The sequence below is a fragment of the Scatophagus argus genome, chromosome 23, assembly GCF_020382885.2.
Source record: "Scatophagus argus isolate fScaArg1 chromosome 23, fScaArg1.pri, whole genome shotgun sequence".
NCBI lineage: Eukaryota > Metazoa > Chordata > Actinopteri > Scatophagidae > Scatophagus > Scatophagus argus.
In genome coordinates this window covers 4,647,947-4,673,421 of record NC_058515.1, presented here as the reverse complement: position 1 = coordinate 4,673,421, position 25,475 = coordinate 4,647,947, and the positions used below count along the sequence as shown (strand labels likewise).

At 41.2% G+C, this 25,475-nt stretch overlaps 3 protein-coding genes and 1 long non-coding RNA gene across 7 annotated transcripts in view; 1 reads left to right on the top strand and 3 right to left on the bottom strand.

Annotated features, from left to right (window-relative positions):
- Positions 1-1,587: 1,587 nt before the first annotated feature.
- LOC124054662 lies at positions 1,588-5,804 on the bottom strand. The gene is made up of 3 exons (XR_006842432.1): positions 5,669-5,804; positions 3,972-4,138; positions 1,588-2,055 (listed from the first exon to the last, which is right to left on the bottom strand). It is a non-coding gene; the product is annotated as an uncharacterized LOC124054662 (long non-coding RNA).
- Positions 5,660-14,491, top strand: epoa (erythropoietin a). Of its 2 annotated transcripts, XM_046380922.1 has the most exons (6): positions 5,979-6,121; positions 6,213-6,253; positions 11,163-11,293; positions 11,454-11,540; positions 11,940-12,104; positions 12,908-14,491. In XM_046380922.1, the coding sequence occupies exons 1-6, from the start codon at positions 6,078-6,080 to the stop codon at positions 13,058-13,060; spliced, it is 621 nt and encodes a 206-aa protein (XP_046236878.1). In that variant the 5' UTR covers positions 5,979-6,077; the 3' UTR covers positions 13,061-14,491. The 2 variants fall into 2 exon arrangements, with proteins under 2 accessions (XP_046236879.1, XP_046236878.1); XM_046380923.1 differs by lacking the exons at positions 5,979-6,121; positions 6,213-6,253 and adding an exon at positions 5,660-5,791.
- Positions 14,492-14,650: 159 nt separating this feature from the next.
- pop7 (POP7 homolog, ribonuclease P/MRP subunit) lies at positions 14,651-17,272 on the bottom strand. Of its 3 annotated transcripts, none has more exons than XM_046380926.1 (2): positions 17,241-17,272; positions 14,651-15,739 (listed from the first exon to the last, which is right to left on the bottom strand). In XM_046380926.1, exon 2 carries the CDS (start codon positions 15,710-15,712, stop codon positions 15,260-15,262), a length of 453 nt encoding a protein of 150 aa, XP_046236882.1. In that variant the 5' UTR covers positions 15,713-15,739; positions 17,241-17,272; the 3' UTR covers positions 14,651-15,259. The 3 variants fall into 3 exon arrangements, with proteins under 3 accessions (XP_046236882.1, XP_046236881.1, XP_046236883.1); XM_046380925.1 differs by lacking the exon at positions 17,241-17,272 and adding an exon at positions 16,708-16,947; XM_046380927.1 differs by lacking the exon at positions 17,241-17,272 and adding an exon at positions 16,221-16,527.
- Positions 17,273-18,179: 907 nt separating this feature from the next.
- The window catches only part of nlgn2a (neuroligin 2a), a 166,253-nt gene continuing 158,957 nt past the window's right edge, over positions 18,180-25,475 (bottom strand). Inside the window, exons 7-9 of the mRNA XM_046380881.1 lie at positions 24,938-25,091; positions 23,549-23,915; positions 18,180-23,268 (exon numbers count right to left, since the gene is read on the bottom strand). Coding sequence (XP_046236837.1) covers positions 22,434-23,268; positions 23,549-23,915; positions 24,938-25,091 — 1,356 coding nt within the window. The 3' untranslated portion in view covers positions 18,180-22,433. The remainder of the gene's footprint in view (positions 23,269-23,548; positions 23,916-24,937; positions 25,092-25,475) is intronic.

Sequence of the window (25,475 nt, the reverse complement as noted above, 5' to 3'; positions counted from 1 at the left end):
TGTTCACATCTTGAGTGTGGTTGATGTCATGTGGGGGTTGTTAGTCAAGCTGGCTATGCCAGCTACGAAATTTCTTCCCAGCCACTTGAATCCATCGCCGTGGTTACATTATTGTTGTAACAGGAAGCATACTAGTGTGGTCTTCGTTTATAAAAACAGCGAATCGATAACATGACCACAAGATAAAACCACAACTGTCAGTTTTAAGAAAAATTAGAACCAGCTGTACTGCTAAATAAAACGCACATGCATAGGTTAGTGTGGTGAGAGATATTGAGAAGTGTGGGAAGCATGTTCCTGCAGCTGGGTGAAGCTGAGGCCCCCCCCGAAAAACAAAGTTGGTTTGAAAGAAAGTGAATGACATTTTAGTTGGATGTAAAACAAACCATGGGTTGAGTATAAATGGTGTGACTGCTTTGGAACATACAGAATTTCTTGTTTTCTTTGGGTGAAAATGGAGAAGGGTAAACACGAGCAAGGCACAAGGAAGATATTGAGCATAGAATAAAGCTGCAGTGCTTTTACTCCACTTCCTATGGCTTTAATTTTTAAAAGCACACATATACTGGAGTAATCAGATTATCACTTGATGTTAGACAATTGTCCCTTTGTCCATCGGGTGTATGTTGCCAGTAAGATTTTTTTTTTTTTTTTTTTGTGGTTCAACATGAATGTGCAAATAACCCAAATGGGCAAACTAAGAAAGACAAAATAAATGTCTGCAAATGTAAGGGTACACTCTTTGTGATAGATATATTTAAAAAATGTAGTTTTAAACAGTACATGAAGTATAACCTGTGCCCCCAACTCAGGAAAATAGCAGACAGGACAACCAAAGGGGGGGGGGGTATGTGGTGGAAATGACAAGTGATGAGAGGCCCATTGGATAACAGAAGGTGTGAGCTAGGGGCAGCTGGGCCAAAAAAATACCACATAAGGCAATTTGGCAACAGGGAGAATACAAGAAAAAATACACTGCCACAGCCAGAGAATTGCTCACAGGGCAGCAGGAGAACAGTATCTGAAGATCTAGGGCACATGTTCTTGAGTGGCAAAGGTGAAAAACGGAGTCTAAGGAGTCAGAGAGGGATACAATGTTGTTGGTGTCAGGCTATGTAAGGTAACTATGGTTTAAAAGCAGTGTTCGTAAATGAACAAGAAATGTAAATGGGTGTTGAGTGTTAGCAATGCCAAAAGAGTCCTGAAGTTTGAATTCACACAGAAGACCTAAAGTAATAGTTTTAAATACGGTGTACTCTCTGTGGATTGAATTCTACTTGACTAATAGGGGCCAATTTAAACAAGCCAGATCAAGCTAACAAAATATCTGACTGAGCAGAAAACAATCCTCTAGGTCTTGAGGACCAGAATTGGGAATCACAAGACAAGGAATGACTATTGGTTTAAAACTTCTTAGCTATGATAGTGGCATGGCTCTGTGGATGACAACATCTATAAAATGGATTTCCATCAAATTTTGGTTCTGTGAGGATGAAACCATCAAACTTTACTGAACTGTTTCTCAAATGCCACCATCACGTTTTCCCTGCAAAGACAATTTGCTTTTACGTATCTAATGATCCTTCATTTTTTTTGGCTTTTGGTGTTAATTGCCTATAGCATGTTGTCATGGTGAGTGAGAGCATGTTAGCATGCTGGTAATAGCATGTAGGTCACAGCAAAGCTGTGCTAAATAACAGCCTTCCAGATTGTTGATGTTGATGTTGAAAGATGATTGTGGACTCTTAGGCTTGTGGGAATTGGGACAGACCCCAAGCCTTGTTAACCTAATTGTAACCTGGGAAGTTAAAACAAATCTCACCCCATCAGCACAGGATCATAAGTGCAACAGAGTTATAAGATTCTTGCCACTGTGAATGGCTGTAAACTGAAACAATGACTTCCGAACTCGTCAGTGTCTACTGCCCTGGCTCCTGCCTTGGCTCCTGTGTCCCTCACAGTCAGTCCCCCCATTCTTCTATGTCAGCTTCCTGTCTTGTGTCGCGCCAGAGGAGTAGACCTAGCTGGCTGTGGGCCAAAACCTGGATGAGAAAGCTAAACACACACATACACAAAAACACACACACACACTCTCTAACTTAACATCGGGGAACTGCCTTCATATTGTTCAACTGTTCGCATCACTCCTAGTCATCTTTGTTTAATAGCTAGTGCAAGTGCAAGTGAGGCACAGGGAAAGAACATTTATCTTCATCCCCACCTTTACATTGCCCCTCCTCTTTTTAAATCACCCTGAATTCAATAACTGTGTCCCAACCAAGGAGTCAGTTTGACTGGACTCCCCTGCCCCCGCACTCCCCACACATCCCTCACCTCCCACCCCAATCCCCTGCTGTGGTCATGAAGCATGGCTCGCAGCACGTACCTTGTCTCCCTCTCCTCTCCTCTCTCTCTCTCATGTTGGCTCAGACATAAGCAAACAGCCCTTTGAGCAAACAGTCAGTGCAACAATCTGTCAACATTGTCTTAAGCTTAACACTGCGGTGACCATGTAGCATTAAAGCTGACTCATATAAAAAAAAACAAAACAAACAAAAAAAAGGAGTATAGGTATTGCAATGTAAACTTAAAAAAGAACGTTGCGAAAATGAGTCATTTTGGGGAAGAAAATGTGAATACCTGAAACATGTTGTAATCAGTTCATGTTAAATGGATATTAGTCCCCCACTTAAGATACTATATTTTGGCATCACACTTCTGACAAGGGAAACATTTCTTCTTCGTTCTTAGTCATAAGGTAATGTATTAAAGTCAGTAATCACATAAATTCAATACATTTTGAATCCTTTATTCTTGGTATTGACATCAGACACATTATAAAATTGCTAATAATTCTCACTATTATTGAAATGATTTCAGTAATTTTCTATTTTTTTTACCATCTCACCATTTTATTTGTTTGTGCACTTGTGCACACATGTGTGTGTGCTGTATATGCACAGGCTTATGAAATCATCAACACGCAAACGTGTAAGGTCAGTAACTTTTATCAGTGTTTCCAAGTATTTTTGCGAGTGAAGCTATGTATGTCAGTTGACATAGCATGTTGGCTCCTGGTAATGTATACGCAAACATACTCTTTTCTTCTTGTCTGATGGAAAAGCCTCCTGTAGCCGCTGGAAAACACTCCCTCCTCTATGACACACTGAGTGGACTTCCTGGAAATTTCAATATATTTCCTTTACTTTGGCTCCAAAGGGGCTTCAGGGGTCAAGGTGAGGACATGGGACATCAACACGTGCACAGAACAAAATCGCTGTATGACATATTTTAACACATCCGCACTGAATCTATGAATAGTCCTGATTGGATATGCAGAATTTACATTACATAATATTGTTATCAAATCATGTAATGATATCCAATCACATCCATGAGTCTAATAAAACACAATATTGTGCACTGAGTCAGTAATGCCATCCTGGCTCTGATGTTTGTCCTGTGCCTATTTGTTTCATTGTATCACGAGGAACCCATAATGAGAGAAAACTATTCTAAGAATGCTACCATGGATGAACTCAAGCACTCGAGCTGTACATAGACAGATTCCTTGAAATAGCTTGCATCTTCCTGTGGAAGATACTTTGTTTTGATGATGGCACAGATAAGTCACTGCTCTCCGCATGCCTGGGTCAGGTTCAGTGTCATATTCACAAGACAGTACTTGAAATAGTTTTAATAAATTGTTTAGAATAATTGTGGCCTTAAGAATCAGAAGAAATGTTTTTCAGACCAGACTGCAGTTCCTCTGACTGATATCTTCCACGTGAGACTGTAATATTCAAGATCAGCGCTGACATCGGCTACATCTTGTTGAATTATTTATGTTTCTTTTTAATTGTGAGAGAAGTTGGTGATTTGTTTTCAGTTATTTCAGTACAGCTGAAGTTGTCTTTGAACTGGTGTCTACTGGCCAGACATCCATTAGAGTTTGTCACAGTACAACTCACATTAGCCGGGCGAAATTTCCTCCTTGACCAGAGGTTCGGTTCGGTTCGGTTCAACTGCCAATATAGCGTATGTCAAGCATGCCTGATCATGACTGGGGCATCCTAGAGGAGGCCATGCGAGGGAAGTGCCACAACATCTCCATACTGACTCCACTGATGTGCAGAACCTGCGAAGTGAATATCAGACTATCAGACAAAAAAAAAAAGTCTAATCTTAACTGGTGTGTTGAAATGATATAAAATGGAAACCCAGTAAATATACGTAAAACTATGTGACTGGTATCGTCTATCCTACCATCAACTGTCATCCCATTTGAATTGTGCCATGAATTACATATACAATATTTGTTCCTTTAAAAGATAATCCTGCAACTCAAGAAAGTCACAGTTATAAAACAGTTGCATAAGTGACATTGTCTTGTTTAACAGTTGCTGACCCACGACCAAAACCTTGTAAAGCTGGTCCCGCATGTTAGCCACCTTATGGAACCGACCAACTCTCCTTCCATGGCAGACTAATGGCCATGTTGGTGTTGGTGATATAAATTGTCAAAGACAAGAAGCAGCTTATTGCAAAAATAAGTGATTTTTTTTCTATGGTCACGGAAAACTGTGACTTTCTTGACTTGTAGAAAGTGACAAACATCATCTGTGTAATTTGTGGCACAAACAAAAATGATCAAAAAATGATTTCTCACCAGTCAGTAAGGTCCTATGGGGGATACAGGAAGGGGAGGGACTTTGCCTCTCTGTGACTGAAGCATTCAAGAGCAGCTCCTCATTATCTGACGGCTGACTCTTCTTACTCTTGTGTTCTCCAGTCTCCCTCTGACAGGCTCTTATCTCCAACACGTCTCTGTATCTAAACGTGCTTATGCACACATCTGTTTAGTCAAACATAATTTTCCTTTAATCACAGTCACATCGAGGCCTACTGTATTCTGTTATGTGGTATTAACTACTGGCAATCCACCTTGACATGTAAAAAAAAAAAAAAAAAAAAAAAATCTCACTACCCTGACATGCCTGGTTAAAATATTCAGGTGGGAGTTTTAGGTAGGCGGTAAACGCGTGATTGCACGTGCGCGCGCGCGTGCATGCTTTCTGTGGTGGCTTTTCAGAAATAGGAGGATGCACAAAGTGCCACAACTGACATGTAGTCTACACGCTTCTTGATCTGCTGCCATCAGTACGCTCTCTCCGTTTAAAAGTCCCCAAATTTCCAATTGTTGAAAAGTGCGGGAGTCGACGTCGAGTTATGTCAAAACATCATTTCTGTGTCGCATCATGTGGTCCCTGAATGCGTCCTGGTACACATGACAGATGTCACTGACAGCCTTGTATTAAAAACGTAATGATTCTGACAATCAGCACTAAATTGCTCATTTCATATTCATGAACTTCTAAATGTTACATTGATCCGTTTTTTTTAAATGTAGGCTACAAGTGTTACTAATTCTGAAAATCATCCGAACAATGGATGGGAAGTCTCCGCACTGCTTTTTTTGAGACTATTTACTTTTTAGGCCAAATGTTTTCTAAACAGGGATAGCCTATTATTTGGATAACAATGAAAGAAAACATTTTTTGCCTTAAGGGAGGAGGTAGGTTTAGATTGTCATCATAGAAACAATGCAACTTTATTTTCAAAGTCATCAATAAAAAATCAAACAGGATCAGATTTTAGAAACACCTACCGGATAAGTGCAGGAGATCCACAAAAGAGCTTCGTTTCCAATTAATGGGCAATAGACGGACCTATGGGCCAAACCGCGAGGACCCTGTGAGGGGCTATGCGGATACCGCTATGGAGTTTCCCAGTGAGTTATGGACGTGCCTTCATGATTTTTTTTTCTCTGTACTCTGGCTTTAGTAGTTGGTCTATTTTCACGCTTTACGCAAAGCGGGACTGCATGCATGGGTTGATGTTTAATCGCTGACCGTGGGTGCGTAAAAAGGCGCGTCCTCGTACTTGGGGGTTTATCACGTTATCGCTATATCCTTAGGGGAGGTAAATAAAAGGTTTTGCCAAAGCACAGCAGTGATGCAAAGTGTGGTAGGAGACCGCTCGCACTAACAGCGCAGATCTTTTTGACACGGACCCACATGCCGGTCGGACTAACGTTGAGACCAGCGCACTTGGTTGTGTTGTACGTTGGACTTCCAGGATTTGACTCGTGCCTTTAACTTGAGCCGTGAAGCTTGTGCATATGTTTAATTCTTTCACAATGTTTTTAAAAGATGCGGCACCTGTTTGCGAATGTTGCAGAAAACGGGTAAAGGTAAGAGCGCTTGTAATGTAACCTAGTCTGTGCGCTGCACCAGTCAATATGCTCTGTATTGATCACGTTGACTAAATAGCCTGTGGATGTAGCGTGCAACTGTTCAGTATTCCCATATCCTATATGCGTATGGATGAATTCTAAAGCTTCTGATCATGTAAGGGTCTGTGGATGTCTGCTTTCTTTTGAATAGTTATGCCTGCTTTCCTTAAAGTTGTACCAAATTCCATATCTTGCATGTTCTCAGACCTATCTGCACATTTCAGGACTGTATTTATTCACTGGAGTTCATGGAAACAGGTTGTGTAATGCCCTTCCCAGAAGGCGGCTTTAAATTAGGAAATGCTGCAAAAATGTCATCCTCTCAATGGCCATTATTCAAGCCAGCTCTTAAAGATTCATCTCTAATGGGCATTGGACACCTAATAATGGTGGGAATACATGCAATTTTAAAAAAGGCAAGTCTTTTTGAGACCCATGCAAGGCAGCATGTCGTTCCTTAATCTTACTGAGACAATCTGTTGTAGCTGTTTGGTTTGATTCCTACTAATGCAGAAGACATGTTACTACAAGCCACTTCAGATAAACTGCTCTGCTTTTCTATCCTGTTCACAGGAAAATTGCATCTTCAGTTCTTCTCCTCTAGCATGACACAGCAGACAGGAAAGTTGAGGCTGCCGAATGTGAAAGCTGAATCTGCACTTTTTGGCACAGTCATCACATACTCATTTGAGCAGAAAAGAGCAAAAGGTTATCAAAAACAGCTGACAGCTATAGGGATTCCAGCAAACCTGAACAGGAAATGATGTCACATTTGTGTCATCTGATAGCTACTTATTTACAACTCTGCACTTCGTCACGGGGAAGACCTGTGGGAAAGTAGTCAAAAGCAACCTTTCGATCACTGAGGTGTACTTTAAATAGGACGTCCTTATCAACCCTCTGTGCCAATTAATCATTAGTACCATGCCAGCTAGTTGGTTTAAATTGCTGAGCTCTTTTTCTGCACCTGTTTGACATGGTTAGCTAAAATAGCACATGCCAAAGGCATCATCTGACGTGAGCCTCCGGCCACCTTTCAAAAGCATCTGTCACATACCTGGTGTGAAGGTTGCCATTGTCCAAAGTACTGCCACTTGTGAAGTACTGCTTCCAATTTAAAATAGCAACATGGGTTTGGCAGCTGATGTTGGCAGACAAAGCTGTTAACTTTTTGTTTGGCCACAGTCCTGGACTGCAAATTCCACCACCTTGGTCAGAATGTAGAGAGTGAGTGTGTGTGTGTGTGTGTGTGGACACACACAGTTTAGATTGATGCATTCTCACGTAGGCAATGGCGAAGGTGAAAGGGTCAGAGATAATCCTCAAGCTGAGTCACACACAGTTTTTTCACAAAGTGACCATGTTTTAGGAAATGACAACATGGACAGAAGTGTCATTGACTTGTCTGTGCAGACTTCACCTCTGAAACTATCACGTGATTTGGTATCTTTTAATTGCCTGATAGCAGACTGAATTTTCTGCTTCAGTCCACTTAGTGAAGTGGACGTATTCAAAGGTCTGGGCACAGACAAATATTTTAATATAGAAAATGACACGTGCGACCACAGGGTTGATCTAACGATTTGCTCGAGAATGATAAAGTACATAGACTTCCGGGGCTTGTATAAACTGCAGGTGACGCAGCAGGTCTGATGAAGACCATATGTACAGAGATTTAAAGTTTGGAAATTACTTTAAAGTGGAGAAATTTACAGCAGCGTCTTAAGTAAAGTGGAAGAGCAACTTAACAACCAAAAGGATGAAAACAGGCCTGATGTAGGAGGTTTCCTGTGTAAGATGCTTATGGCATAAGTCCCATTTAGTGCCAGGTTGCTTATATCCTGTATTTATTCTGTGTAAATAATTTTCAACAAGCTTATGAATGACCTTTTGAAAATGCATATCCATAAGCAGTGTTGCATGTTACACATTTGGTGACATGATTTATGTGCATGTCTTGGTGGTCTGCAGGGATTGTAAGTGGGACGAAAGAGGCTGCAGTACTGTTACTAATGCGTGTGGAGTGATTAGTAGCCAGGTACACAGTGGACAGCTATGTACATACAGAGTCTAGGGAAGGTTTCTGTGAAATATGTGGGTGGTATGAGTCAGATGTGCAGTTTTCTAAAGACAGACTGATCCTAATTGTCATTGACAGTCTCCTCTATGACGTGGCATCACAGAAAAGGGGGCAACGAGGTTAAGCTGATTATACTATTGCCCTCTTAAAGGACCCCTGCTAATGTACCATTGGTCGTGGTATTTTAATTCTTGACGTTATTCTTATTATCCCTAAAGTGGCAAATCTGCAATATTAGTGTAACCTTTTTTGTGGCAGCTCACTGTCACTTTGTGTTAGTTGTCTGGGAGCATCTAGCCTGTGTCTGAACTGTCTGCCTTGAAAGATCATCTGTATTTCTTTTATCGTCCCTTCTGCGTCACACATCCAGGCTGCAGTGAAAGAGTGCATTCAGCATGTGGCACGGTGGAACAAGGCTTGATGTCCACATGACCCACAACACTTGAGCCACTCTCATTGCCAAGTATATCCTCAGAGTTCAGTATGTGCTTTCAGTGGACATGAGAGGTTTCTTTCATGCTCATTTAGAAAGGTTAAAAGTAATATCTGCAGTTCAGAAAATCTGACCAATTATAGAAACCAGTCTTGTTTAAATGAGGGTTAAGAAAAGGAAACAGTCAATTATGCATTGTCATGACATGCACACGATTCTGTTGAGAATGCGGAATATCACATGGTTTCTGACATGTCACATGCAAGAATGAAACTAAATGAATGAGATAGTGCTTAGTAATGCTGATTTACATGACACAGCTCTAAAAATCCCATCTACTGTAATGTTCAAGAAGACTAGACTGGACTGGACTAGACTAGACTGAGTAGCTAATTTATCCAGACAGTGAGTAACAGTAATATATGCAAGCAAAGTACAGTATATCTAGCAACTCAAATGGTATTTTAAAATTGACACAGACCTCTTGACCTCACAGCAGGTGAACAGAAAATGTGATTCTGTGGATGGTATCTGTTGCGTCGGTATTTGTTCACGTATGATCCTGACTCCAAGAAAATTTAGGACGCCATAAAACATGACTAAAAACACAATTTAATGATTTATAAATCCTTTTCAGCCTATATTCAGTTGAAAACCATACAAAGACAAGCTAATGTTAGCTATGTTCAAGCTCATAAGCTTTGTTGTTGTAAATATACACTCATTCTGAAATTGTTGCACGCAACATATTCCAAAAAAGCTGGGACAGGAGCGTGTTTGCTACGGTGTTCTATAATTGTTTCTTTTAATATTGAGTAAGCATTTTGGAAATGAAGATACTAATCATTTTCAAGTTTTGAAAGGGAAATTCTTCACTATTCTTCCCCATTTTTGCTTGAGGTACAACTTCACTTTCTCAACAGTGCAGGGTTTCCGTTATTGTGTTTTGTGCTTCATAATGCAAATATTCTCAATGGGAGAACCTGCACTCTTTTACAACGAATGTAGCTTGGCATTGTCTGACCGGATGGAGCTCATGTTGCTCCAGAACTTGTATGTACCTTTCAGCCTTTCTGGGTTTTGGACTTTGTGCTGCTAATAATCTGGATGGTCCTTTAGCCCAGAGGACACGATGTGCGTGATTTCTAAAAACCAGTTTGAAATGTGGACCCATCAGACCTCAGCGCAATTTTAGACTTTTTGTTAGTCCATCTCACATGAGGCTCTTACCTGCTTGAGAGATAGAAGGTCATGGGCATTCCACGTTGGCTTTCAGACTTCAGAGCCCTTATGTGCAGAGATTTATCCGGATTATCAGAATCTTTTGCTTCCATCATGGATAGTAGATGTTGAAATGCCTAAATTCCTTGCAACCGTACGTTGAGAAATGTTCTTTAACTGTTGTACTCACAGTGTTTCACTATCCTTGCTTGTTACCAACTGTGCTTTTTAAGGATGCCCATTTCATACCCAATCATGATTGCTATCACCTGTTACCAATGAATCCGTTTGCCTGTAGAATGTTCCAAAACTGGTATTTTTTGAGCTTTCCTTGTCTCCTGTTGCTCCCATCCCAACGTCTTTGAAACATGTTGCTTGTATCACTTTCAGAATAAGCATCTCTTTAGAAAACTTGGTGAAGTTGATGAAATAACATATTAGATATGTTGTCTTTGTACTGTTTACAGTTGAATATCTAAATTATCACATCCTGTTTAATCATGTTTTACAGACTTTTTTAGACTGGGACAGGGGGCAGAGTGTAGATGTCTTTTAAAAGACACAGTTGTTCTTTAGGTTTTCCATACATTTTTATTGTAAATAAAGATAAGTGATGAGTGGGTGGCTTTGTATTATTCTCAGTCAAATATTTTAGAATTTGAAAATGAATGCATAGTAGTTTTTTGGTTGTAGTGTGGTTTCTATTGTTTAACCTGTACTAAAAGAAATTCGGACTTTTCATAAATTGGTGGAATTTGAATGAAACCCTCTTAGGGTTTAAAAGGGAAACAAATAAAAGACAACCAGCTTCACTGCTACCTTCCATACAATTCCTTCTGCAGAATTCAGAAAGTGAGTGAGTGACTAGAAAACCCTACACGCTGCTTCTGTAGAAAGAGGGAAGAAGTCAAAGAAGTTAAAAAGTTAACAGAACTTGAAATTGTCTTTGTTTTTAATTACATGAGGACCTTGAGAGATGATGCATGTTGCGTCAGCCTGTCATTATGACCTAGTGTGGACAAAATGTAGTCCACATAAAGAGTTCAATGGGGTCCCAATTTTTGGCTGACGGCTTTTGCTTACTAACTGTTCAGCGGCCTTTAAGTGACTGTCTTATGTATCTGTGATTTCAGGACTGCTTGCCTTGCTGTTGATAGTGTTGGAGTGGACCCGGCCAGGCCTACTGTCCCCACTGAGGCCAATCTGTGACCTGAGGGTCCTGAACCATTTCATTAAGGAAGCGCGAGACGCAGAAGTCGCTATGGTGAGGGGAAAATGTATGCATGCACTCAGAGCAACTGAAGAGCAAGTGAATCTTGCTGCAGGGATACTGAGGTCCTGGAAATCAAGCATACTGAATATATATGTATTAATAGATAAAAGGTGTCTTAAACGCTAACATTATTATTCTCTTGTTTTCTTAGAAGTCATGTAGAGAAGGATGTAGCCTGTCAGAGTCCGTCACAGTTCCCCAAACAACAGTTGAATTTGATGTATGGGAGAAGAAAAATGTAAGTAACCACAGAAAACAGTTAAATATTACAACCCCAGTGACAAAAAAGTTGTGATGCTGTTTACTTCTGAGCCTTTCAAGGATGGCCCTTTCATACCTAATGATAATCCCCAGTTACCAATGAACCTGTTCACCTGTGGAATGCTCCAAATAGGAGTTTTAAAAGCAGTACACAACTTTCCCAGTCCTTTATTGGTTACATCCGATCTTGATTTTGCTAGTATCCAGTTCAGGATAAGCATATAGTTTTAAAAAATTCTATGAAATTGATGATTATATGTAATCAATCAATCCAGTTCCAGTTACTTTTTAGTGGGTGAGCAGATCACCTCTTTCCTTTGTTCCTTATAGCTTCCACAATAACACTTTTCAACTTTTGTTTTTACTTTTTGGCCAGGCATTGCAGCAAGCCCAAGAGGTGCAGTCCGGCTTATGGCTCTTACAACAGGCCCTCAGCTTGCTACGGACCTCAGTCACCAATACAGCACTGCACAGCCATATAGATAACTCCCTCAGAAACTTGCTCAGCATCAATGCTGTGCTGCATAGCCTCAACATCCAGGTGAGTTTCAGCGGGTTCACAGGTACAAATCCAAAAGCTGGTGTTTCAAGGGAGCCTTTTGTCAACTTAACAGTTTGAGACTAATTACAATAATGGTATGTAAAAAGGATAATCTTGGATAAAATGGCACATTCCAAACTTTATAACTTAGTAAATCCTTTTGAGAGATCAAAGTTTGTTATGTACATACGCTTTCTGACTAATAGATTTAGGTGGCTTTTTAGTACCTCTGCTAATTACCCAACACAGGTCCATATTTTTCAAAAGTTTGCTGGATTCCTTCTGATCACATAGTGTGGCTCTTATGCCTCCATTTTGTGAAGTCATGAAGTATGCACTTAGGTAAGACTTGCGTATCTAAATTAATTATGTTTGAGAGGGGAAAATGGCCTAGGTAATCACAGCCAATGTGAAGATGAGTTTCTTGTACTGAAATAATGGTGCTTTTTCCTGTAATAGAGAAAATGAGGGTTGTCATGGGACATTCTCAAAAAGTCTGCCTTTCATGATGAAGCTGCGGGCAATGAAATGTTGTACAAACTTGTGCTCAGATTGTTGAAAATGCGGCTAGACAGCCTTTGAAATGATCCTGGTCTAAGCTGAGGCCTATTGGTTAGAAAGACTAAAGCAGTCTGTGCTTGAGTCTGTGTCCAGGCTCAAATGTGAAAAAAAAAAAAAAATTCAAACTGGAACAGATACATGAAAACCAATGTTTGAATAAAAAAAAAAAAACAGAAGGTTTCTTTGTAAACCAAAGAGCTGTGAAACTTGGAGGAATCATGTTTCTTTGTAATCTCCTTCAGGAATATACCCCACCAGCAAATGCAGCGGGGCTCGAGGGAACGTGGAGGGTGTCCACGGCAACAGATTTGCTTCAAGTCCATGTCAACTTCCTGCGAGGCAAAGTGCGCCTCCTTCTTTTGGATGCGCAGGCTTGTCAGCAAGATGTCAGCTGATCAACTGATGTCCCGACTTGAGGCAAAGCTAATTTGTGTTTCTGAAGGCATGAGGAAGGACTTGACACCGCTGACCTGGACGCTGGTTGCTGGAAGCGGTGTGGAAAGAGAGGAAGAGGAAGCCATCCTCGCATAAGGGGAGGAAGCTGAGAGGAAAAGACAGTCCCAGCTAGGCTTTGGATGGACAGGAGATGATTGCACCTTGGAATGTGAAACATGGACTTGGTGAAGCACACATTGACCAAAATGATGCCTATGGGAAGCACTGCTCGAATAGTTGTTCTACTGGCACTCTCTTGCACTTTGTATGCGGATGTACTTTTGTGTGTGTGTGTGTGTGAGCTAAGACTGCAACTTTAAATCTGTATGTGGTGTGTGTGTGTGTGTGTGTGTGTGAGCAGTGAGTTTTGACCCTACACTCACCTCTTTAGAGTGAATTGCGGAGTGAAAGCCCCAGAAACTATTGATTGCACCTGGAAATCTTAGGACTGTGAGGTTGTGACAGATAATCCATTTCCATTACTGCTGCAACAAGGCAAAGATGAATGAGGTCTCACCCCAACAGCCTTTAATATTTTATGCCTCACTGAAACATTAGTCTCTTTTCTTGGATTTTTTTTTTCAATGAATATGTTAATATATTTTTAAGAGTCATGCAATTACTATTTATACAGATTTTCTACTTTTAAGCTCCAGTCTTTGTATATTTTAGTGATGGATCTTTAAAATTCTAGTCAGGCTCACGGTGCCATGTTCTTTTGTCTAACACTGAACACTTTTGCAAAGTTGTTTATTGACATCATTCGCACGCTGCTGTCTTCCTTTTTATAAAGACTGTTTTGCACCCGACTAGCTGTTAGTTTCACATCGCGTGTTCCTTCAGATAACAAAGCAGAGGACTGAGGAGTTAATGCAGAGGTTCAGTTTCAGTAAACGAGGGAGCAAGAGGTCTGTGGAGAGGAGGGCGGAGGGTTCCATGAGAACAGTGAAGCTGTTTTGTCATTATCTGTGTTTTCGTTGTGCCTCGCCAACACTCAACCAGTCTCTTCACACTGATAACCAGACTGCCTGGGAAAATGCTGCTTGGCTTTTACAGTTCACATCCTGTAAGCCTGTAAATGCAAATAGTTCTCCAGATTGATGCTAACACTGCCCCCCTCCCCCGGTTGTTCGTCATCAAACAGCAGGCTGGCAATCAGTTTCTCTAAAATGGATGCTCAACTATTCCAGACTAGTTAAGTGTTCTTCCTTGTTTTTTTCCGGATTTTTAAATCGTGTTGTGCAAGCGCAAGATGCTTTTAAGGATGTTTGTACATGTTTTCTTTCCTGTTATGTTTGTGTTGTTTTGTCCCATCACTGTATAATTTGCTATTTAAATACAAAATATTATTCTTGGATAAAGAAAGGTTAGATGGAAACACAACAAGGGGAAGTCTGTCCAATTCATTCATTCATCATCTTCGTCTCGCTCACGTCAGTGGAGTTAACAAGCTTTAGCAGTGCAGATGCTGATACAAGCTGCTGCCTGACCTGCCATTCACATCCTGCTCAAAATTGTCTTGCCCTTGATTCAGAGGTGACAGTTAAAGATTCAATCCAATATTTTTTTTTTAATCAACAAATCATAGGCAAAGTCTTCCTGAAAACTGTCCATGACATACAAATGCTGAACACATACAACACCAGCAGGTCATGGATTTGAAACCAAATGTAAATAGACTACTGACATCTAGTGGACATTTATTACAACAACACCTGCTTTCAAATTTAAACTTTGTTCAGCTTCAAAAACAAAAAAGTGTAAACTCTTGCACAGATCCTTAGACCTTAAAATTAAAGACACATTTACTTGTGGCACAGCCATGTCAACAACTATTACATTAATGTTTCACCTGGCAAACAACACTGTTGCTTCAAGACATGCAAAGTGAAAAAGTAACAACTTGAAACTGACAAAACTCATGACAAAAGAGGATAATGTGTCCCACTTGAAGCATTTCAACACAGTTAACTGATAAATATACAGCCAACACAACTCTATGTTGTCTGTTCCATTCTGCAGTCCTGTAGTACGGTCATCAACACGTCTCCACACACACAGTCCCAACCAGACAACAATGTTATATCTGTCTACCAGTTTATGAGGTCACTAATAGAACTTGGTGACAAATTCTAGGCAAGGCGCCTCTTTTCAGGTCTCTAGGGGTCAGGGTAGAAAACCTTAATATGAATGGCCGAGTTGTTGCGCGTACGCGTCATGGGCTCCCCAGCTTCGTCAGGATCTTCAGGCTCCAGATCGTCCACCAGCTCCACCGTGGAGGTGTTTGCAGCCAGCTGCAGCACCCCCTGGCTACTGGCCTGCAGCTGGAGGGCAATGTTGATAGCCCTGTTGATCGCCAGGCCCAGGCCATGGACGCAGATCTCCCTGTGACCCCCACTTTCCAGCAGCTTCTGACAGCGAGCCAACTGAGCTCGGAAATCAGTCTTCATGTTGACATAGACGTCATTCCGTCTCTTTGGGAGCTTCCGGGGGAGGCGTTTCCGAAGGGTGTACTCCACTGGGTCCATTTCTACAGCCGGAGAGGTGGAGTCAGTGTGAACTGGAGCTGTTTGAGAGATGGAGGACATCCCCGGGTTGCGTGGTTCTGTCATATTTCTCAGCTGGGGCCAATAGAGAGGCTACGAAAATAAAGTTAGCAGACAGAATCTTAACATACAAACATACAGACATCTGAGCTGCAACTCACAGTTATTTTCATTATCTCTTAATATGCTGATTATATTTTAAATGAATATTTTGGTCTATAAAATGAGAGTGAAAAAAAAAAAAAACATCATTTCCCATCTTCAACCTCTGACCGACAGTTAAAACCCACAGATATAGTTTAATATATCATAAGATAATAAAAAGCAACAGATCCTCACAACTGCCTTCCTTTAAACTATAGGAAAATATCCATCTATGACAGTTGTTGATTCATTTCGTCAAATGACTAAAAGGTTTTGCTCTACATCCTGCTGTAAGTCAGCCGATCGGCAGAAAAATTAAAACAATTAGAAATGAAACATTTCCTAATTCCTGTGCCTCCCATGGTGATTCGCCACTTTTCTTTGTATCAATGTAAACTGAACATCTTTCAGTTTTAAACTTAAACATCGCCTTTGATTTTCACTATTTTCGACCACCAAACAAATACTTCATGGAGAATGAAAATAATCTTTTCAGCCCCGACGCTACAAGAAACACTACACAACTATCCTTATGATGATGTTGAGGACATGAGCAGCAAGTGGCAGCAACTTAACGCAAAAGGAACATTCGTATTGCTTTAAATACAAGAAAGGCGTGTCTCGATGTGGCTAGTCAAGCTTTAGCAACGCTCTCCCCGTTAATAACATCTAATAACCTCTTTGTCATCCAGGCATCCTTAAACCAACGGTGAAATTGAATGTAAATACACAATATGTCTGAATGTCGGACTAACGTGCTGAACACTCACAAATGGGAATAGCCATACAGCTAGCTAACTAGCTAATGCCATTGAGCGCAGAGGCAATGGATCAGCTAAGCTAATTAACTGGATAATTTTGCTCACGTTAAAGGGTCAATACTTCGAGTGGTTAATTCAAATGATGAACACAATTACCTTCAGAAGATAATTTCAAGAAGGTTAACAAATTTGCTTTATCTCATCACTAACGTCTCGGGGGTGACAACTGCGTTTGCTTTAGCCAAACTAGCTGTTTATTGTGCCCCGGAAGTAGTATTACAGGAGGAAATACTGCCTCGGTCATCACTGCAGTGAAGACAGACTCACAGATGGGCTCGTAGTCATTTGTAACGTTTCTTTCTAATGTTTTCTGACGCTAGCAATACGTGAACATTCCCTGGTTTTGAAGTACTGTGTAATCATCTAAAATTCAGATTTTTAGAAAAAAAAGCTTTTTTTTCTTTTTTTTTTTTTAAATTGCCATGTACACAGCATTTTCTAGTTCCTATCTGTGCTCTGACAGATGTATGTTTGAAAAAGTGTATAATAAGTTGTAATATAGTTAAAAATCCTGAATCCAGGATGTGCAGAAGTCAAAACCAGTTTTACTAGCCCAGGTCTAGGTAGCTAACCAGATGCCCCAAATATGGTTGGAGTTAATGGAAAACATACTAAGTGCTGCAACATACACATAAAATGACCTAAAGCTACGCCAACATCCAGCACAAACAAGAGTGCCCAATTGAACGAGCTTTTATAACTTCTCTGACCAAGCACCAATCAGAGCTGGCTGTAGGAAGATGGGATTAGCATAGCCTCAACAGGTGAAACCAATTGCACATTGGAAACCTCATGTTTAAAACAACCTGCAAACCTCAAGAAGGGTTAAGGACACACGGGGGTGTAGGCCTGCAGCCCAAATATTATACATTTTGTTCTTCTGATAAACATGATATTGATATACACTTTCTCAGTGTTCACTGATGGGGAATCTAAATGTGATTGGACTACTGAAAAGTTTTAATAAGAATATTCATTTTTGGCAAAGAATATGCAAAGCATGCTGATACATGTACCACTTGATAAAATATCAAATGTAAGCATGCAGAGGAAGCCTCAAAGAGACATTTAACATCAAGTGCAAGATATAAGATATTTTATCTCAACAGTTTGCAACACAGATACAAAAGAAAATCATTGCAAATAGAGCTCACCTTTACCAAAGACTGATTTTTGTGAATGATGATTTTTTTTTTTATATTAACATTGAAAAGTTGAATGCTGTTAAGCACGGTGATCATAAAAATGCTGTTTAGTTAACTCAATTTTAATGAATTTGCAACCCATTTATGAAGGCTTATATATGTTGGATATTTCACAGAAAGAAGCTGTGAAATATCCAACATATATAAGTTATATATTTACACTTAAAAGATCATTCAGTACGTGTACATGTGACAGAAAGGTATTTTGATATAATTCAGTTTTGCGATCCTTTATACTCCAAATGAAATGAAGAAGGTTTAATCACATTAAATACGTCATCTTTTTTTTTGTACTCAGAATTCAAATCTGTTTTTATGTCTGTTGACTGAGTCAATAAAGAAGCAAAATCGGCAGACTGGCTATGAATGTCTTTAATGTTTCCCAGATCAGAATCACAGCATACAGTGTATAATAACTTCTAAAGTAAACAGAAATATCATCACCTCATTTATTTATATAGTTTTACTGTACTTGTTTTTTTTTTAATAATCATCTTTTTTAAAACTCCATTATTTAACATTTTTCTTCGTCTCAAGTCTTGGGTTTCTGAAGTCAACAAAGAATGTAAAAACAAGACAACAGGTGCAACTTTGCAATGGGGACCGAGCAGAACGCGTCTGTCACTGTCTTTGTGTGTGTTGACCTCTGTGGGCTGTTAACCGTGTGCTTCCAGGCAGCGCCAAACCGAGGCTGCAGCCAGTCACCTTGTAACACAGACAAAGCTGGGTGTGTGTCCACATACGTCCAGCCTGAAAGTGCACGGCACCTTTTAGATTTCATCCATCTCACAACTGTCTAGAACACGAACCTCTACACTGCTACATCACATCACTGGAAGTTCAAAACAAACCCCGTCTCTTCAATGCAACACAGTGTGTGGACGTTGGACCACCTGTGGGGATCTCATTACTCTTATGAGGATGTGAGGCATCTTCTGGTATCAAAGCCCTCGTGTCTGTCCCACATGTGATTGAGTGGCTACATGTAAACACTGCTACATGTGAGGTGAGCTAACATTTCATTGACTGCACTTGTGTTTAATGTCTCAGTTTAGAAGTGCTGACCATGAATCATTGGCCAGTTCTCTACACCGACACTCCATCAGGTAGCTGGACAAAGCTGGCTTTTATCAGCGCTCTTAGCCTGTGTGGTGTTCCCATAAATACTCTGCTGTTACAAAGATCAGGATTATAGCTAGATCACAATATATATATATTTTTTTTAAAAAAAGTGTAGCTGATCCTTCTGCTACAATCCCAGAATGAAGAGCAACAAAACCACAGACTAAATCTGTAGAGTTCTAATTTTCAAACGTAATCTTCATTGGAAACCAGCAAATGCTAACAACAGCATCACAGGCCCTCTGCAGTGGAGATGAATTTCTGCTACAGTGACTTTCTTGGTTAGAAATCATGATGCTACAGGATGCCCAAATTATAATGGACAACAACAACTAAGTCAGAAAAAAAAAAAAATCATTTTCGCATGGCATGAAAAATGATCTGCGGCAAGCAAGTGGCCATTTTCTTTTGGCAAACTGCACCTGTTGTCTTTTGTTGTCACAAAATAAGTATTTCATTCATTCCTTCAAAAAAAAAAAAGAGAAACAAAAGAAAAACAAACAAGAAACTTAATATTTACAAATATTTGTCTGTTTGATTCTTACACTTAAAAATGTACAGTTTTGATCCTCTTCTGGATGTTGTGTGTCTGTCCCTGTCCTGCCTCCCAGTTTGGTCATTTTCTTCACACATCCTCTCTCCTCAGCGTGGGCGCACTGCAGCGATTCTGTCACAATGGCGCCCTCCAGCGTTAGCTTATAAAATGGACAAGGAAAAAAGAACAGACCAAATTGAATACCTTGCGTCTTTTCTCACCTCCAGCGGTGACACTGTGGCTGTGTTGTGGTGAGGTTTACTTCACAACCCCTTGCTGCCTCCTCATCCGCACGAGTGAGTACAAAAGGGTTCATTTGGATCTGATTGGACATGTCAGATCCTCCATAGGACACATCAGCAAGGTATCATCCTGGCAAACATCATGGGTAGAGAGACGGCCATGCCTTTGAATGTCAAGTGTTGTTTGCCAGAGGTCAGTTCATCCTCTCTTTTGATTTCTACATTTAAGGCTGTGAGTCTTTTTCCAGTCTCCTCCCAAAGTCTCTTTTCCACAGCGTGTACCTTTTCTTGCGCTACTGTCCATCATCTATCTACCTGCAGCACACCCAAATCAGTTGTTTTGCATTTTACATTGTGCACATTTCCCTTCAAGTGGGCTTACAAAATATCTGACAGGAGCAGCCAGGTATATCTCTCCCCTTCCAGCCCTGCCCCATCACCCAGTTAGGCAATAATAAAATAGAAAACAAACAAACAAACAGGCTAAAGCTAGAGCACAAGCAAATACAGCACCGGGGACAAACTTCTCCCATACTGGATGTAGGCTACCATGTGTTCCTGTGGGCTCAAACATTACATCTTTTTAGTTAACATACTGTATCAACCAGATCATTACCCACGATGAGCTGTAGGCCTGCACATTCTTGTTTGAAAGAGCAGAATCAGAAACAGCAGTTGTCAGCTGTGTTGCTTTTACCCTGTGTAGGAGATCCAAGCCCCCTTTTCATCTCGCAACTCTATGCTGCAGGCCTTGAAGGCCCACTGGTCAACCTCAGTGTGCTTAGAATTTCTTTTAACAACCGACAAGCTCGCATAAAGTCACTAGCTTAGTGAATGAACCCTTGAATGTGAGGATAAAAGCTGAGCTGAACTGAGGTCATAAATTGTGTAGAACAGCACTGACACAGTGAAGTCATGTGTTTAGCGGTTAGGTGGCCGGGGGTGTTAGGGGTGATCACTGCGATAGGGACGTCAGTTTTGAACACCAAGCTGGTAAGTGGCAGAGAGAAGAGAAGGGAGTGAGTAAGTCATGTTGAAATGTTGTGGGTGTTTAGGCATGCAGCAGGAAGGAGATCATTTTGGAAGTTTTGGGGCTGATCTTGCCTCCTGTCTGCCCCTCTATCTATTTACTGTCTCATTATGGCTAACCTGTGAAGCAGTTCTGAAATATCTCTCTCTCTCTCTGTCTCTCTCTCTCTCTTTCTCTCACACACACACACACACACATATACACAGACACACTCGTTCTCTAATAGCAACACATCAAACAGAATATGCATGTGCATGAAATAGGGGTGCAGACAGGAGAAGGAGGTGTATGTAAAGGAGCAAAAGCTGCCTGCCTCTGTTTTGTTTTTCACCCTCACTGAAATAGAAAAATAATTCTGAAGAGGCAAGCTACAACAACAGATCTGGTACCTGACATGCCCAAAGAAAACAATCATCTCCACACAGATGGAATGAAAAAGTAGCTACTGGAGGATGACGGGCGTGCTGTTGTATTCTGCATTACCTGCTTGAAGAAATAAGACTGAATAACCTCACAAAGAAAGAAAATGAGCAGAAGTGTAAGTGTTCACAGTTGTTGCTTTGACCATAACATCTTCTGAGATCAGTGACAATGATTTTTTTCAGTAAATGGGTACTGGGAGGTGAAGTGGATTTGTTGGGTTACTAGATTTCCTGTGATGTTCTTGTTCGGTGAGGTAAAACAAAAGACAAAATATCCAGAGTGGACGGATATGATTTGATTAGATTTGGGAAACGTGCATTGACAGATACAGTGTCCTTTTCCTCCAGTCGTCATCTTTAAAAATAATTCATGCATAGATCCCCCACTGAGAAACCCATTTATATACTTTCTCCTTTGTACACATTTATATATAACTATAATATATCATTTCTCTATATCTATATTTTCAGCAAAAATTCTTTCCACAAAAAACAACAAACAAATGCTTGAAAAAAAAAAAACAGAAACAGAAGATGAAACAAAGAAGAAAAAACACAATCAAGGGCCAGTTTGGCACTTTGTCATGAGAACACACAGCATCTGTTAACTGACAGTAAATAGGAATAGTCTAGAATTTTCTTTACTTTTTTTCTCCCTCGATGAGAAAGCAAACACAGTAGTACATACTTGGCACCAAGAATGCTGGTAGAATGAAAATATCAGATATCAGTGTTTTCATAGCAATATGATTACTGTATGCACTCTATGCCCCCTTCTACAGCTCAGTAGTTTTTGAATCCTTTGAGCAAGGGAGTGGAGGGAGAATCACATGTCGAATGAGAGGAACAAAGCAGGGATAAGACACAGATGTAGAAAAGAGAAAGATATATGCACATAACACACCAGGGAGAGAAAAAAGAGAAGACACCAAAGTAAAAACAAAAGGATAAAGAAAAGGGGAAACAGCAAAGGGCAAAAAGCATTCATCCCTTTGACGAATGTCAGGAGGCTTTAGTCCGACCTTTGAAAACTGTATCTTTGCAAGATCCAAATCACCCCCAAACTGATCATCTGCTGCCGTGCAGTTCAGTTGGTTCTCCACACCCCACCAGTGGAGCTGCTAAGTTAGACAGCACATGGAGGAGATGGAGTTGTTTTTGGAGAATCAAGAGAATAAGAGAACTGAACACTGGCCCACATCCAGAGGGCTCCCTTCTAGATCAATGGCAGAGCCAGTCTTCCTGGTCCACAGTGGCCTGTCCCTACTATACCCTGGTGGTGGAGTGGGGATGGGGCAGGGTGTTGTTGTGGCCAGTGGAGGGGAAGGTGTTGAAGGCATGAAGAGGCTGCATGCTGGTGATAGTACTGGGGATCATGGTGATGGTGTTAGGTGTCATCAGTGGCACGTCGTCGGGGGCACGGCGCAGAGCCAGTGTGTAGTCAGGTGGGCAGGCAGGCCGTAGAATGTCATGGGGCCGGAGTGGCTCCATGTCATGGTGAGCATCATGCTCTGAGTGTTTCATCTGCAGGGACATGATCTCCTCCTCCTGGCTGTGGGCCAGGTCATTGGCAGGGCCGCCCCGCTGAGGAGACAGCCGGTGACGTCGCATCTCATGCCGCTTGTCACGCTTGTAGTAGAGAGCAGCAAAGGCCAGGATGTTGAGGAAGAGGAGCGATGCCCCCACAGCAACTGTCACACTCAGCTCAGTGGAGTAGTCCCGGGTGTCTCCAGGGAACAGGTCCTGGTGTGGACGCTCTGAACCCTCGGGCTCAGGATCAGAGGGGAAGGTAGGATAGGGGTGACGAGTGGTGCGAGGGCCAGGTGTTCTGGGCCACGGTCTGTGGGTCCCTGGGAAAGGGCCTGGTGGTGAACGAGTAGTGGTGGAGAAGAGCTCCTCATGCAGACTATGCAGGTGGGGGACTAATTCCAGCCAAAAGGCCACTTTGTTGGCCCTGTAGTTGTCTCTAACACGAGGTTTTAAACCGATGTGGAGATATTGCTTGTCCTTTGAGTTGAACTTGGTCCAGATGACCTCTTCAAAACGGTTGGGCTTGGTGTGAATGAATTTGGTATCCTGAGGGACTGGAAGGTTGGGGTCCCTAAGGGAGGACAGAGAGGACAACTCAGTTATAGATTTCAAGTCAAGGTTTTAATCAGCGTGGTTCATTTCTTTTGGTATGAATTTACAACAAAGTGAGACAAGGAACTAAACCTTTAACAACTCTACCAACATCAGCCCCGATCCATGGGTACAGCCCTCTTGTTATTAGGGAATCAAAATCTTGAGGCAGATAATTCAAACTCTACTACTGTGGGGGTAATACACCAGTCACACTACAGAAAGAGAACAAATGAAATAACAAAATTAACAAGGCCTACCCAGTCTTGGCAAAGTTGGTCCAGTAAGTCATGACCACAGCGCTCAACATCACATCATTCTTTGAGAAGTTGCATGGGAACAGGTCTGTGGCACCTATCATGGGCACGCCAAACACATATGGTATCTCATCTCCATGGGCGGCGTCAGCCCATTCAGGTCGCGTCTCAGTCTGGCAGTGGTGGTAGAACGTGTAAAAGTAAACTGGGGACTGAAACTCGGCATGGAGTTTGGCAGTGGCCACTGCTGGCGCCACCCACTGGTGATCTGTAAACAGAGCTAAGAGGGTCTTCCTTCGCATATCGCCATTGTCTCTGTCTGCCCAGTCCGTGTACATGAATTTAATGGTCTCCCTCAGGATGTCTTTGCCTGGAGGGTAAGGTGTGGGAGGGGAGAAAAGACAAGTGACAAAGGAAAGGGAAAAAAGAGAAAATTGGGATAAGTTAAGAGGAACATAATGACAGGGACAGAACATTCTGAGAGATGAGAATGATCAAAAGAAATTGAAACCAGTGGTGGGGGAAGATAGAGGTACGCGTTGCTAAGTTAAACTAGAATAGAAAATGTATTTGTATGTATGAGAGATATGGAGAACTGAAAGGACAGACAGAGCAACACAAAGGCCAAAAGAGAGAATATGCCTCTCAGAGAGCAGAATGAGTGACAGGCACTTGAGAGGGATCGTGACTGCATTATCCAAGTGTGTCCGTATTTTGACTGTGGCTCGCTGTGAGGGGTTTGCCAGCTGATCTGTTAGGAACAACAACACTGTGATTGGGAGCTGCATGCCTGGGGGATGATGAGTGACAGCATTAGTGCCCACAGAGACTCAAAGGCCAAAGCACAGACCTACCACGGTGAAAGATAATCTCGATGATAGGCGATCTCTTTAGTATGCCTGTCTGGGTTGATACACTTTGTTGGGCTCACATTTTTTTTTAAATCTCTTTTCTTATTCTTTGCCTACGTAAATAAAAATTTCCCTTTCTGCTGGGAGCTGCAGCTTTGAATACCTTGGTGCTGACGTTATTTTTTTTTGTAGAAAGCATACAATAATGTCAGCAAAAAGCAAGCATCCCTTCATGTAGCGTGCAATGTCACCTCAGGTACAGCAACACATTTATCATATTATATCACATGTATAGCTCATCATCGCACTGTGACAATAACTTATGCTGTTTATTTTAATAACCATGTTTTTTTTTTTTATAAGGAAAAAATTCCATTCATTTCAGTCTGTGTGTGCAGAGAGGAAGATTTCATCCAATTAGGCCACTAATAAACTTAAACAACAATGACAACACTGCAAGGTTTCATCATGAGAGGCTGTAGAGGACATAATATGGGAGCCTTTAAAGTTTCAAAGGAAGTATAATGTTGGTGTGCCTCACCTTCAGGGTAGCCATAGAGGTTGTCTACAAAGTTAGAGATGGTGTAGTCAAATGCTGCAGCTGAGATGCCGTCATTGTCCTCACTGTCATCCACAAACTTCAGACCCTCTCCTTGGTTCACTCCTATTAGCATGTCATAGTTGAGGAACTCCCCCTGGTGGTGCAAAAGGGGAAAATATGTTTAGTGCTTACATTGTATTCAAAGGGCAGAGTTTCTGTGCATGACATAAAACCAAATTCTCTACAACCAAGCGTGCTGGTGAGTACAGTCATCTTTAAATTCAAATCAGACAAGCTGCAAACAAGCTGCAAAAGTCACACAAATTTCCAGCCTCTCTAATAGACAGAATGTCATTGGTTAAAGGGCAGTTCTTATTTTGTGTTGTGTTTTGTATTTCTTTTCACCAGCTTTCCTTCAGTGTGTCTCATTTTCTTCCTCTTTTTTTGGAGCCATTTCCATCATTTTCACATAATCACTTTCAAATTAAACTTACTGACTTCAGCAACAGGTTAAGAGATCAAATATGTGAAAGGAAAA